This window comes from Tamandua tetradactyla, chromosome 8, assembly GCF_023851605.1.
Source record: "Tamandua tetradactyla isolate mTamTet1 chromosome 8, mTamTet1.pri, whole genome shotgun sequence".
In the NCBI taxonomy this organism is placed as follows: Eukaryota; Metazoa; Chordata; class Mammalia; order Pilosa; family Myrmecophagidae; genus Tamandua; species Tamandua tetradactyla.
The window spans coordinates 83,458,113-83,473,915 of NC_135334.1; the positions used below are offsets into that span (position 1 = coordinate 83,458,113).

Consider the following 15,803-nt stretch of genomic DNA (forward strand, 5'->3'; position numbering starts at 1 on the left):
ACTGAAAATTTCCCAACTCTTATGAAAGACCTAAAATTACAGATCCAAGAAGCGCAGCGCACCCCAAAGAGAACAGACCCAAATAGGCGTTCTCCAAGACACTTACTAGTTAGAATGTCAGAGGTCAAAGAGAAAGAGAGGATCTTGAAAGCAGCAAGAGAAAAACAATCCATCACATACAAGGGAAACCCAATAAGACTATGTGTAGGTTTCTCAACAGAAACCATGGACGCTAGAAGACAGTGGGATGATATATTTAAATTACTAAAAGAGAAAAACTGCCAACCAAGACTTCTATATCCAGCAAAACTGTCTTTCAAAAATGAGGGAGAAATTAAAACATTCTCAGACAAAAAGTCACTGAGAGAATTTGTGACGAAGAGACCAGCTCTGCAAGAAATACTAAAGGGAGCACTAGAGTCAGATACGAAAAGACAGAAGAGAGAGGTATGGAGTAAAGTGTAGAAAGAAGGAAAATCAGATATGATGTACATAATACAAAAGGCAAAATGGTAGAGGAAAATATTATCCAAACAGTAAAAACACTAAATGTTAATGGACTGAATTCCCCAATCAAAAGACATAGACTGGCAGAATGGATTAAAAAACAGGATCCTTCTATATGCTGTCTACAGGAAACACATCTTAGACCCAAAGATAAACATAGGTTGAAAGTGAAAGGTTGGGAAAAGATATTTCATGCAAATAACAACCAGAAAAGAGCAGGAGTAGCTATACTATATTCAACAAATTAGACTTCAAATGTAAAACAGTTAAAAGAGACAAGGAAGGACACTATATACTAATAAAAGGAACAATTAAATAAGAAGACATAACAATCATAAATATTTATGCACCAAACCGGAATGCCCCTAAATATGTGAGGACTACACTGCAAACACTGAAAAGGGAAATAGACACATATACCATAATAGCTGGAGACTTCAATTCACCACTCTCATCAATGGACAGAACATCTAGACAGAGGATCAATAAAGAAATAGAGAATCTGAATATTACTATAAATGAGCTAGACTTAACAGACATTTATAGGACATTACATCCCACAACAGCAGGATACACCTTTTTTTCAAGTGCTCATGGATCATTCTCAAAGATAGACCACATGCTGGGTCACAAAGCAAGTCTTAACAAATTTAAAAAGATTGAAATCATACACAACACTTTCTTGGATCATAAAGGAATGAAGTCGGAAATCAATAATAGGCGGAGTGCCAGAAAATTCACAAATACGTGGAGGCTCAACAACACACTCTTAAACAATGAGTGGGTCAAAGAAGAAATTACAAGAGAAATTAGTAAATAACTCGAGGCGAATGAAAACGAAAACACAACATATCAAAACCTATGGGACGCAGCAAAGGCAGTGCTAAGAGGGAAATTTATTGCCCTAAATGCCTATATCAGAAAAGAAGAAAAGGCAAAAATTCAGGAATTAACTGTCCACTTGGAAGAACTGGAGAAAGAACAGCAAACTAACCCCAAAGCAAGCAAAAGGAAAGAAATAACAAAGAGTAGAGCAGAAATAAATGAAATTGAAAACATGAAAACAATAGAGAAAATCAATAAGACCAGAAGTTGGTTCTATGAGAAAATCAATAAGATTGATGGGCCCTTAGCAAGACTGACAAAAAGAAGAAGAGAGAGGATGCAAATAAATAAGATCAGAAATGGAAGAGGAGACATAACTACTGACCTCACAGAAATAAAGGAGGTAATAACAGGATACTATGAACAACTTTACGCTAATAAATACAACAATTTAGATGAAATGGACGGGTACCTGGAAAGACATGAACGACCAACTTTGACTCAAGAAGAAATAGATGACCTCAACAAACCAATCACAAGTAAAGAAATTGAATCAGTCATTCAAAAGCTTCCTAAAAAGAAAAGTCCAGGACCAGATGGCTTCACATGTGAATTCTATCAAACATTCCAGAAAGAATTAGTACCAACTCTCCTCAAACTCTTCAAAAAAATCAAAGTGGAGGGAAAACTACCTAATTCATTCTATGAAGCCAACATCACCCTCATAACAAAACCAGGCAAAGATATTACAAAAAAAGAAAACTACAGACCAATCTCTCTAATGAATATAGATGCAAAAATCCTCAATAAAATTCAGCAAATCGTATCCAACAACACATTAAAAGAATTATACATCATGACCAAGTAGGATTCATCCCAGGTATGCAAGGATGGTTCAACATAAGAAAATCAATTAATGTAATACACCATATCAACAAATCAAAGCAGAAAAATCACATGATCATCTCAATTGATGCAGAGAAGGCATTTGACAAGATTCAACATCCTTTCCTGTTGAAAACACTTCAAAAGATAGGAATACAAGGGAACTTCCTTAAAATGATAGAGGGAATATATGAAAAACCCACAGCTAATATCATCCTCAATGGGGAAAAATTGAAAACTTTCCCCCTAAGATCAGGAACAAGACAAGGATGTCCACTATCACCACTATTATTCAACATTGTGTTGGAGGTTCTAGCCAGAGAAATTAGACAAGAAAAAGAAACACAAGGCATCAAAATTGGAAAGGAAGAAGTAAAACTATCACTGTTTGCAGACGATATGATACCATACGTCGAAAACCCGGAAAAATCCACAACAAAACTACTAGAGCTAATAAATGAGTACAGCAAAGTAGCAGGTTACAAGATCAACATTCAAAAATCTGTAGCATTTCTATACACTAGTAATGAACAAGCTGAGGGGGAAATCAAGAAACGAATCCCATTTACAATTGCAACTAAAAGAATAAAATACCTAGGAATAAATTTAACTAAAGAGACAAAAAACCTATATAAAGAAAACTACAAAAAACTGCTAAAAGAAATCACAGAAGACCTAAATAGATGGAAGGGCATACCGTGTTCATGGATTGGAAGACTAAATATAGTTAAGATGTCAATCCTACCTAAATTGATCTACAGATTCAAGGCAATACCAATCAAAATCCCAACAACTTATTTTTCAGAAATAGAAAAACCAATAAGCAAATTTATCTGGAAGGGCAGGGTGCCCCGAATTGCTAAAAACATCTTGAGGAAAAAAAACGAAGCTGGAGGTCTCGCGCTGCCTGACTTTAAGGCATATTATGAAGCCACAGTGGTCAAAACAGCATGGTATTGGCATAAAGATAGATATATCGACCAATGGAATCAAATAGAGTGCTCAGATATAGACCCTATCATCTATGGACATTTGATCTTTGATAAGGCAGTCAAGCCAACTCACCTGGGACAGAACAGTCTCTTCAATAAATGGTGCCTAGAGAACTGGATATCCATATGCAAAAGAATGAAAGAAGACCCGTATCTCACACCCTATACAAAAGTTAACTCAAAATGGATCAAAGATCTAAACATTAGGTCTAAGACTATAAAACAGTTAGAGGAAAATGTAGGGAGATATCTTATGAAACTTACAATTGGAGGCGGTTTTATGGACCTTAAACCTAAAGCAAGAGCACTGAAGAAGGAAATAAATAAATGGGAGCTCCTCAAAATTAAACACTTTTGTGCATCAAAGAACTTCATCAAGAAAGTAGAAAGACAGCCTACACAATGGGAGACAATATTTGGAAATGACATATCAGATAAAGGTCTAGTATCCAGAATTTATAAAGAGATTGTTCAACTCAACAACAACAAAAAGACAGCCAACCCAATTACAAAATGGGAAAAAGACTTGAACAGATACCTCTCAGAAGAGGAAATACAAATGGCCAAAAGGCACATGAAGAGATGCTCAACGTCCCTGGCTATTAGAGAAATGCAAATCAAAACCACAATGAGATATCATCTCACATCCACCAGAATGGCCATTATCAACAAAACAGAAAATGACAAGTGCTGGAGAGGATGCGGAGAAAGAGGCACACTTATCCACTGTTGGTGGGAATGTCAAATGGTGCAACCACTGTGGAAGGCAGTTTGACGGTTCCTCAAAAAGCTGAATATAGAATTGCCATACGACCCAGCAATACCATTGCTAGGTATCTACTCAAAGGACTTAAGGGCAAAGACACAAACGGACATTTGCACACCAATGTTTATAGCAGCGTTATTTACAATTGCAAAGAGATGGAAACAGCCAAAATGTCCATCAACAGACGAGTGGCTAAACAAACTGTGGTATATACATACGATGGAATATTATGCAGCTTTAAGACAAGATAAACTTATGAAGCATGTAATAACATGGATGGACCTAGAGAACATTATGCTGAGTGAGTCTAGCCAAAAACTAAAGGACAAATACTGTATGGTCCCACTGATGTGAACCGACATTCGAGAATAAACTTGGAATATGTCATTGGTAACAGAGTCCAGCAGGAGTTAGAAACAGGGTAAGATAATGGGTGATTGGAGCCGAAGGGATACAGACTGTGCAACAGGACTAGATACAAAAACTCAAAAATGGACAGCACAATAATACCTAATTGTAAAGTAATCATGTTAAAACACTGAATGAAGCTGCATCTGAGCTATAGGTTTTTTTTTTTTGTCTGTCCGTTTGTTTGTTTGTCTTTTTTTTCTTTTTCCTTTTCTTTTTTTTATTATTATTATTATTTTTATTTTTTTCTCTATATTAACATTCTATATCTTTTTCTGTTGTTTTGCTAGTTCTTTTCCTAAATCGATGCAAATGTACTAAGAAATGATGATCATGCATCTATGTGATGATGTTAAGAATTACTGATTACATATGTAGAATGGAATGATTTCTAAATGTTGTGTTAATTTCTTTTTTTTCTTTAATTAATAAAAAAAATCACCGATTGCGTATGTAGAATGGAATGATTTCTAAATGTTGTGTTAGTTAATTTTTTTTAATAAAAAAAAGTAATTCATGAAAAAAAAGAATGCTGAGGGCAGAGTTTTTGTGTATGCTGCTTGAGAAGGGGTGGCAAAGAAAGTATTTTCTAAGCAGAGAGCAGAATGAAATGAGACAAATAACTTTGCACTGGTAATGACTAGTAGCAAGAAGGCAGGTGTAGCAGGAAAGAGTGAAAATGGCATGGTGATTGGAGATGACTTTTAAAAAGCAAGCAAGGGCCAGATCATTTAGGTTCTTGAAGGCCAGGGTTAGTGGCAATTTCTTAAATGTTGCTGTTTTCTGTGACCACAGGGCTTATCATTAGGAAATTAAACCTTAATCAAAGTGTGTTGGAGGTTTGAACGGAGGTGTGACATGCACTGATTTATGTTTTTAAAAGACCTCCTGACTGCTCTGTGGAGAAGACATTAAGGGCAGACACAGGTAAGGACAGCAATTCGGAGCCTATCACAGTAGCAATAGACTGGGCAAAAGATGATGAACAGAGTAGTAATGATGGAGGAGGAGAAAACTAATTGGATTCAGAGTATACTTTGAAGGCAGAGCCAATAGGATTTGCTAACGGACTAGATAAGAAGCATGACAGAGAGAGGTCAAGGATGAGTTTGAGGTTTTTGACTTGAGCAACTAGGTAAACAGGGATGCCATTTGCTGAGATTAGGGAGAAACAGGCTTTATTTGAGGGGAGAGAGAGGGAAATAAAGTTTTGTTTGGGACACATTAAGCTTCAGATGCTTGTTGGTCATCCAAGTGTTGAAATCTAGTAGGTATTGGCTATACTGGTGGAGTCCAAGGTAGAATATCTCAGAGGTCTACCAGATGACCCACTTCGGTATGGGCAAAATATTTTCACATCTATCTATTGTGACTTTTATCCAAAAAATAAGAAATAAATGAAACTTCTCTGATTTAGTATATGGTATAAGACTGGCCCCTCAGTGAGTTCACATCTCCATCAGACACAGGACACATGTGAAGACACAAGGTCTCCCAAGAGAAGAAAAGAGCAGGTATTCCACAAACTGGGAGTTGGGGAGAACTGATTTACTTCTTTTTGATGTATTGAAAAGAATTATAGGTTAAGTGTGCATGGTTAAAGAAGTTAAATAGATTTCCTGATTATATTATCTAGTTTCAACTAAACTAACTATCACAAAACAGAGCAGCTTAGAACTCCTCTAATTACAGAAACCCTGGGCTGGAGGTAGTGCCAATGATGCAAGTATGCATGAACAACAAGAAGATGCCAGAGCTGACACAACTTCTACTCCTGGTACCAGTTCTTTGTCAAATCACTTCATGAGATAGAAATTGACAATTTAAACATTTGACTAGAGTAGGTCCAAAACCACTAGCAATTAAGAAGATGACTATTTAAGAAATGGATTTATAGTCACTACTGTTAACACTACTTTGCCCTATCACAAATATTGTACGTTAGCCAGTTATTTTTAAATTTTATTTATTTAATCGTTATCTTATTCTTCTATCTTTTTTGATACCCAGAAAATTTTTAACATAGTATAAGTATATAATTTATAAATAAGTAAACATTCATAAATTCAAAATATTTTACTTTAAGAGTGTATGTGATAAAAAAGTGTTCAATAACTCTGGGAGAGAGGATCCATAACTCAAAATAGAGGCCATAGTTGAAGAGGGCAGTTTTGGAGCGATCAGCTTATGGTTATATTTAAAGCTAAGAGACTGAATGAGATTGCCTGGGAGAGTGTGAAGATGGAAGAAGGAGATAGAGCTGAGCTCTGGAACACCTAATGTTTAGAGATCAGAAAGTAGGAGAGGAATGAGCAATGAAATCAAAGAAAGACTAGCCAGTGAGGTAGAAGAAGAGCCATAAATGTGTGGTGTCTGAAACTTGAGAAGAAAGTGTTCCCAGGAGGAGTGAGCAACAGTGTCTGAGAGGATGTCTGCACGAGTAGACAGAGTTGGCAACTGGACCGGCAACATGGAGATCGTTAGAAACCTTGAAATAAGCAGTCTGTGTGGAGAGGTTGAGAATGAAAGCCAGATTGGCAAGAGTTGAGAAGAGGGAAGATAAGAAAATAAGTTTAGACAACTCTTTCACGGCATTTTGCATCACATGGGAACAAAGAAATGAGGCAGTAATGGAGAGAAGCATGAAAGCAAAGGAGGGTTTTTGTTTGTTTGTTTTTTTTTTAAGAAAGGAGATAGGTTTGTGTGTTGTTGGAAATGATCTAATAGAGTGGGAAAATTCTGAGATGGGTATCAGTGGGGACAAGATCTAGAACCACATTCTTAAGAAGACCTAGGGAATGGAATCCAGTGCTCGAGTGGAGGGATTGACCTCAGGAGCATGAGCTCTTTATCTATTTTAACCGGAGCCAAGTCAGAGCATTGTGGATGGACTCAGGTTAGGAGGACTGATCTGGACAAGGAGAGATGAAGTTGTTTTCCTTGAATCCCAGATGCCCATGGGTATCTCTGCCTTAAAGTCTTGTTGCAACTCAAATTCAGTTTGCCCACAAGGAACACTTCTCTTCCCTTCCCCACCTAGTCCCTCCTACTTCCCTGGCTTTACATTTTTTATAAAGGGTATTTCTACTCTCCAAGTCAGCTGTAGTGTCCCACGGTTGTGTCCCTTCTGTCCATTCTATCTTCTTCATTCTCATGACACTAGTGTCTTTAGATCCTCACTTATCTGGACTATTGCAATAACCTCCCAAATGTTCTCCTTGCCTTCTGTTCCTCCTTGCCCCCATTACAGTCTCTTTTCTAAAGTGTTTCTCTGATTATGTCACTACCTGGCTCAAAAATCTACTTGTCTTGGCTCCAATCAACTAGTCTTTCATCTCCTTTTCTGTATCTGAGTTTTCATCGTTTCTCATGCTTTCTCAAGCACCTATTTTCTCCCACTTTTCTTGCAAATATCTTTTGATTATTTCTTCCCCAGGGATCACATTCATCTAACCATTCAACCAACCTGCAGGCTTTTGCTCAGTGCCTTCTGCATATAAAACAGGATGAGATATGGAACACACAGGAGCCAGTGCCAGGACCAGAGGACAAGTCAGAAACCTCTGAGCTTGCCCCAGTTCTTTCCTCTTATCTGACCCCAGTCCAATTTATCACCAAATGCTGCTCATTTTCCTCCTAAATGTTTCTGTAACCCATCACTTCTCTACTCAGTCTAGTGCCTTCATGCTCTCAATATTTCTTATATGAAGCATTCAAAATTCCTCAGATTGATCTTTCTGCCTCCAGTCCCATCTTCTCAAATTCATTCTCCATACTGAAGTCAGAGAGATCTTTCCAGAACAGAAATATGACCTAGACATTCCCTCATTAAATCCTCCAATGGTACTATGTCACCCAGAGGATAAAAAAATCAAGGTTCCCTGGGTGCATGGGTAGTTCAGTGGTTAGAATACCCGCCTTCCATGCAGGAGACCTGGGTATGATTTCCAGACCATGCACTGCCCACCCCCCTCCCCAAAAAAGTCAAGGCTCCCTAGTAACACATTCAAGGTCTTCCATGACTTGGCCTTGACCATACCCTTCCTATCAGCCTCATTGCTCACCACATCTAACCTTGCACTCCAGGCTTAGAAATGTTGAAATGTCAATAATCCCCTGTGTATACCTTGCAGATTCCCATTTTCCATTTCTGAACTCTTTCCCACCTATGCACGTCCTATGCATCTTTCAAAACTCAACTTTGATTTTCTCTCTGATGAGGAGGTTTCTCTGACCCTTTCTTGGGAGGGCTAAGTGTGACTAAAAAGATAAAGTCTTATTTATCCAGACCTTAGCACCCACCACAGAGTTGACCTATGGAGGGTTCTCTATGTGTATGGGCTGAATAAGATAGCACAGGGCACATGCTGTACTCAGAAGAGGTGAGGATATTCAAAACGAGAGAGTTAAGAGCAAGGCTCTGGAGTCAGATCTGAATTTGAATCCTGGCTCTGCTACTTACTTGCTGGATAACACTGATAAGAACTGTTTACTTTCCTATGCCTTAGTTTCCCTATCTGTAAAAAAAAGACATGGAAAATAGACTTATGGTGAGGATTGAATGAGACATTACATAAAAAGTGCTTAGCACAGTGCTGGGCACCCTTTAAGTATTCAATAAATGTCAATATTTTATATAAATTATGTTTTAAGAACTTTTTTAACTGAAAGGATTTTCTACCATGTCTGTGTGATAAAATCATATTGGTCTGTATTGCTAATATAGACTTTATCTTTTTCCGCATTTAAAACAGAAAGGAAAATATCTGCCTGCTCAATTCCAAGTCATTTCTCAATTTTGAAAGAATTAAGAAAAAAATGCCCAGCTCATTCCTGCCTCAGGCCCTTTGCACCTACTGATACCACCCCCTGAGTGCCCTTACCCTATCAGAGCTTGGATGGCCGGGCCCTTCCCCTTACACAGATCTCAACTCAAATGTCACCTGCTCTGAAAGCCTTCCTAAACCACCCTGTGGAGAGTGAGTTAATCTTCCCTCTAGCCTATTCTATTTTATTATCTTTATACTTATAACTTCTGAAATTATTTTATTCTTTACTTTACACTCCTTCCATTAGAATGTAAGCTTCCTGAGGGTGGGGCCGCTGCCTATTATGATCTCACCACTTCTTCCCAAGCCCATAGAATGGTGCTAGAATGAAGTGAGATCTTGATAAATATTGGTTGAATTTATTTTTCCCAAGCCTTACAAAGGAAAACTTCTGCTGTTAAAAACTAAATAAGTAGCTGTCACTTAGGAAAGGTTTTATCTTAGATTATTTATAAGTAGTACAAAGGAATTATATTTTATAAAATGATTAAAACAAATTGAATAAAAAAAAAAAACTAAATAAGTACCTCCTTAGATTCCCAATAACCCAGGCCCTAAAATATTTCCCAGGTTGCCAGATGACCGAATGGTGTATTTTTAAAATCTCGGCATGTTTTAAAAAATATTGAATGCAAAAAATATATATATTGACAAGTATATTTCTTAAATAGTTTATCCTTTAGCTGGTATTATGAAAGTATAATATCTAGAAATCCATGTCATAATTCATTTTCCTTTAGGCATGTAAAACGTTATCATCACTATGGAGCTTAAGGAAACCATTGGAGAATATAATCACTCTTTTTTTTCCTTTTTGCCATCTTGCTAAAATTGATCACAGATGGTACAAAGGTCATCAGCAGAGCAGGCTGTCCCCAAAGTTCCCAAAAGCAAATTAATGAGATTTTACTGTATAAAACTGACTATAAGAAAGAAAGCTTTAAATTGGTCAGAAGTGATTATGTTCCTTGATGTAAGGCTGTAACTAGAGACTTTAAAATTCATTTAAAAAAAAAGATATTGGATGACAATTCAACAGAAAATCAGCAAAGAAAATGGTTTTCTCAAAAGAAGAAAACCAAATGCTCACAGACATTAGTAACACACTCAGTCTCACTAATAATCAAGTAAAACAAATTTAAATATCATTTTTTGCAAAAATTTTTAAAAGACTAATGATAAATAACTCATGTCAGCAAAAATGTGGGGCCATAAGAATGTATAATGTTGGAGAGAGTATGTATTCATATGATCTTTTTTGGAGGGTAAATTAACAGTATCTGTTAGAGTTTTAAGTTTGCCTGCCCTTTGGATTGGCAATTGTACTTATTATAATTCTGTCCTACAGAAATATTGGCTGCATGCACAAAGAAGGATATTTACTGTTAGATTGTCTGTAATAGAAAAATCAGGAATAACCTAGATACCCACCAATAAGGGTATGGTCATTAAATACTATGTCTCCAAACAAAAAGACTAAGACGTTTTAAAAGAAATGAGGTAACACCTCTATTGACATGGAAAGATGCCTGTGATCTAGTATACAGTTAAAAACAATACTTAGTACTATTCACGTGGTACTGATAGATTTTCAAAAAATGTTTGTACGCATATAAACCTACAGATTATTCTTAACACAACAGCCAGAGTTATCCTCTTAAAACATGTTATTTCTCCACTCAAGGCCCTCCATTGGTTTCCTTTCTCACTCAGATCAAAGGTCACAATCCTTCCCATGATTAATAATTTCCTACATGATCTGGCCCTCTGCTACCCATCTGACCTCATCTCTCCACCCAACCACCCCTCAACTCTCATTATTCTGGACTTCTTTCTAATACCTCAGGTTTTTTTTAATCTTTGCCTGGAAATCCCTTCCCCAGATACTCCCAGAGTTTGCTTTTTCCCATCCATCATATCTCTACCCAAATGACACTTCTCTGACCACAGACTACATTTGGGGGGGAGTATGTGCTTCCTCACCCTTCACCCTGCCTGGCCCTTTCTATTTCCCCTCCCTGCTTAACTTATCACTATATACTCATCACCATCTGCTACATGATATGGTTCCTTTTTTATTGGTTTGTTGCCTGTCTCCTTCCTATAGAATTATAAACTCCATGAAGGCAAAGATTTTTCCTTGCTGGTTTCATTGCTGTATTCTTAGCACCTTGAATAATACCTGTCATACATAGGTGCTCAATAAATATTTACTGAATAAATAAAATTTAATCTTTCTATGAGCATAAAAACAGATGTGGGAAAACACAGAGCAAACTATTAACAGTAAATTGGAATATTTCGTCGGTAGCAGAGACCATCAGGAGATACAAATAGGGTAAGATATTGGGTAATTGGAGCTGAAGGGATACAGACTGTGCAACAGGACTGAATACAAAAACTCAGAAATGGACAGCACAATACTACCTAACTGTAATACAATTATGTTAAAACACTGAATGAAGCTGCATGTTTAGAATGATAGAGGGAGGAGGGCTGGAGACATAAGTGAAATCAGAAAGAAAGATAGATGTTAAAGATTAAGATGGTATAACTAGGAATGCCTAGAGTGTATAATAATAGTGACTAAATGTACAAATTTTAAAAATGTTTTTGCATGAGGAAGAACAAAGGAATGTCATTATTGCAGGGTGCTGAAAATAGATGGTAATTAATATTTTAAAATGTCACCTTATGTGTGAGACTAAAGCAAAAAATGTTTGTTACAAAATATATATTTTGACTAGTGCATTTCCTAATATAACTTATGTAGATAGTTTGATTGAATACCATAAGTACTTGGAATCTCAGGTAGGACATGAGATTTTGTTGGTTTGTCCAGAGTGATGCTCCAATGAATCCCAGAGTGATTTGATCAGTGACTGGAAAAGTATTTGCTAAGCCCCCTTCGGGGAATGGTGAGAATGGGGAGAAATGAAACTTCCCCAAGTTGAATTCTTGATATTCTCACAAGCAATGTGGACAACCAAAGCTATAGGCTGAGCCCCCAGTCTTGGGGTTTGTTCATAGGAAACTTAACCCCACAAAGGATAGGTCAAGTCTACTTAAAATTTATCCTTAGAGTCACCCCCAAGAGAGCCTCTTTTGTTGCTCAGATGTGGCCTCTCTCTCCAGCCAACAAAACAAGCAAGCTCACCACCTCCCCCTGTCTATGTGGGACATGACTCCAGGGATGTGGACCTTCCTGGCAACGTGGGACAGAAATCCTAGAATGACCTGAGACTCAGCATCAAGGGATGGAGAAAAACCCTAGAATGAGCTGAGATTTAGCATCAAGGGATTGAGAAAACCTTCTCAACCAAAAGGGGGAAGAGTGAAATGAGGCAAAGTGTCAATGGCTGAGAGATTCCAACCAGAGTCACGAGGTTGTCCTGGAGGTTATTCTTATGCATTAAGTAGATATCATCTTGTTATTCAAGATGTAATGGAGAGGCTGGAGGGAACTGCCTGAAAATGTAGAGCTGTGTTCCAGTAGCCATGTTTCTTGATGATGACTGAATAATGATATAGCTGTCACAATGTGACTGCGTGATTGTGAAAACCTTGTGTCTGATGTTCCTTTTATCTACCTTGTCAAGAAACGAGTAGAACATATAGAACAAAAATAAATAATAAGGGGAACAAATGTTAAAATAAATTTAGTTTGAAATGCTAGTGATAAATGAAAGTGAGGGGTAAGGGGTATGTATAATCTTTTTTTTTCTGTTATGTTTTATTTCTTTTTCTGTTGTCTTTTTATTTCTTTTTTGGAATTCATGCAAATGTTCTAAGAAATGATGAATATGTAACTATGTGATGATATTGAGAATTAGTGACTATATATGTAAAATAGAATTACATGTTAATATTTTTGTTTGTTCTTAATTTTTTTTAATTAATAAATAAATTTTTAAAAAACCTATTAACAGTGATTACTGATGGGGAGAACTTTCACCTTTATGTAAACATTTCTGTACCATTTAAAACATGTAGTATTTTTGTAATTAAAACTTAAATTTAAAATACTTTAAAAGAAATACTTAATGGTTTCATTTCTCCTTCTAGGAGACCCACTTTTTCCTGCTTCTTTCCTCAGCCATCGAACAATAATTTCCAAAAAGAACTATCTTAGGCTTCTCTCCATTGCATATACCACCCTGAGTTCAGAAAACCCAGTAAACCTGATCTTTATGAAATTCTAACACCATCAAATAAACCAAAATATAAAGCATGCGCACACAACACTCGGTGGCTTACCCATGGCACGTGTCTGCCGGGTAAAATGTTTTTCTAATTAACACATTAACACACCTGGCCCTTCTTTACACCCACATCCCCCCTCCAGCAGATGGGATGTCACTGGTAATTCCTTGTGCTGTTTTCTCTACATGGTAAAATCTTCAACATCGTTGTCAGACAGGTGGACCCAATTTGTTCTCATGTAGACTACAAAATTCATTTTGTACTAGAAGGAGCTCTTGAGACAAAACACATTGCCTCCCTTAGGAAAAAAAAAAATCCAACCTAATTTACCATGACAAGCATGTCAGGAACACATTCATGCACAACAGCTACATAAACTCTCTGGCAAGTGGCCTTCCTAGATTGTGTGGCCATGGTCATTAGTCCTCTGTTAAGTATTTCCTGACCTGGCCACAAAGGCTCCTTGGCAAGCCTGTGTGGCTTCTCCCTAACAGGAAGCAAAAGCGTGTGAGCTTTGGGAGGAGGTGGGGAGGGGGTAGCAGTTTGTATCTAAGAGGCCAGAAGGGAGGCCTGGCCTGGCTACACAGTGTCTGCTGCTCACCAAGAGGATAGGACAGCCATAGTCGACTCTCATCACCTCTTTGATATGGAGACCAGAACTCTTAGAATTTTAAATGAGAATGAACCAACCAGCCAGGTGGTTTTTCTTTTCTTTTCTTTTCCTTTTTAAGAGACTCAGCTGGAATAAAAATTTAAGGCTATTAGGAACCAACCCCTGGTGGACAGCTACATTTGATTTTTGCTGTTTTGGCAAAACAACAGATTTGGGCTATGGGGCTATTGCTGACAATTTCACAAAACAAGTGCCCTGGACTCAGCTCTGATTCTTCAAAACACACTGATTTATTACTCCTGAGTTCAAGCACCTTTCTCAGCCTTCAAGATTCTAACGACATTTCAGGAAGATTATCAATTTACTCTGGAGGGGCTGGTTATCAAAATTCTTCTTACTTGGGACTACAAGTACAGGCTTTGGAGTCAGACCATCAATATATTCTTGAACCAGAGAATGGACCCTTCTGAGCTTCAGTTTGCTCATCTGTTAAAAGGAGATAATATCTGCCTCAAAAGGTCACTATTAGATTAAATGAGATAATGCTCAGTGTCACACTTGTGACAGATAAGAACTCAGTACATCATTACCATTATTACTATAAAGTGAGACCCCAATTTTCTCCATCTAAAACTTTTCAGGTAGAATCTCCCATAATCATCCAGAACAGTCTCTCATGACAAAACAGTCTTTGAAAAGTACCACCCCAGAACCTCTCGCTAGCTTTATCAGAGAAACAGAATTGGTATTACTTCATTGCCAGGTCTTGAATTTAATTCTGAAACACAAATACCACCAGTACCACCACCATAACAAGGAACTGACACTACTGGAAGTCTTTAAATGAAACTCAGAAATAAGGCACCTGTGTGGCTCCTTGGTCTCTCCTCCACACAAAGCTACATATAGGAGTTTGCTCATTGCCTCCACTGGTCAAGTCTAAGGGAGATGATGAGAAAGAAACAGTGATAATGGAGTATGGAGAATGCTTATGAGTGTCTTATATAAGGGGATCGCAAACCTTCATCCCTCAGATCCTTAAAGATCAACACTCCATCTTCTCACCAATCCTGCCTCTTCCTTTCTTGCCCATCAATTCAACAAACATTTATTGAGTGCCCAACACATGCCAGGTACCAGGCTAGGCATTGGGACACAGAGGTGAACAAGACTCTCTTGGTCCCTGGGGCGCTCCCAGTCTAGTAGGCACAACAGACACCAACATGAGAGTTCAGAGATAAGGATGGTGTCCAGAGCATTCTCTGGAGTGAGCTCAGGGAAGGGAGGATAGGTCAGACTTGCTTTTGGTTACCCTTTGTGTTTATAGGGCTCAAGGCAGTTCCGTTAGCAAGAATGTTCTGGACACAAGGCCACTCACCACATTGGTTTTCCATGTAGCCCTGGCCCACTCCACAGGATTCTGCCAGGCGCTCTGATGTTCTGGGGGACTTTTCAGCTACTTCAAGGTCCATGCCTGATAGCTGGAGGTGAAACTGCTCCCTGTGGGCAGCTTTCCGGAGTGTGCGGATGGCTTTCCGGAGCCGCTTCTCTGTTCTCTTTACAGTGCAGCTCAGATCACAAGAAGCTGTAGAAACAAGATGGACAGAGAAGGGGAGGAGATCAGGCTTCAGCAAGTGAGGATACCCAGACCAACTGCAGGACCCACCAACACCCAGAGTTCCAGCTGCGACAGAATGGGACATACCTGCAGGTAGTCTAGCAGGCAGGGCAGCATTTGGTTCAAACAGAAATATTTTGGCCAAAATAGTAGCATT

General features: G+C 38.0%; 1 protein-coding gene across 4 annotated transcripts in view; it reads right to left on the reverse strand.

Moving 5' to 3' along the window:
- Positions 1-15,803, reverse strand: part of SCUBE2 (signal peptide, CUB domain and EGF like domain containing 2) — an 81,165-nt gene that overhangs the window by 21,260 nt on the left and 44,102 nt on the right. For all 4 annotated transcript variants that reach the window (XM_077113948.1, XM_077113947.1, XM_077113946.1 and 1 more), the window contains one exon: positions 15,407-15,613. In XM_077113948.1, coding sequence (XP_076970063.1) covers positions 15,407-15,613 — 207 coding nt within the window. The remainder of the gene's footprint in view (positions 1-15,406; positions 15,614-15,803) is intronic.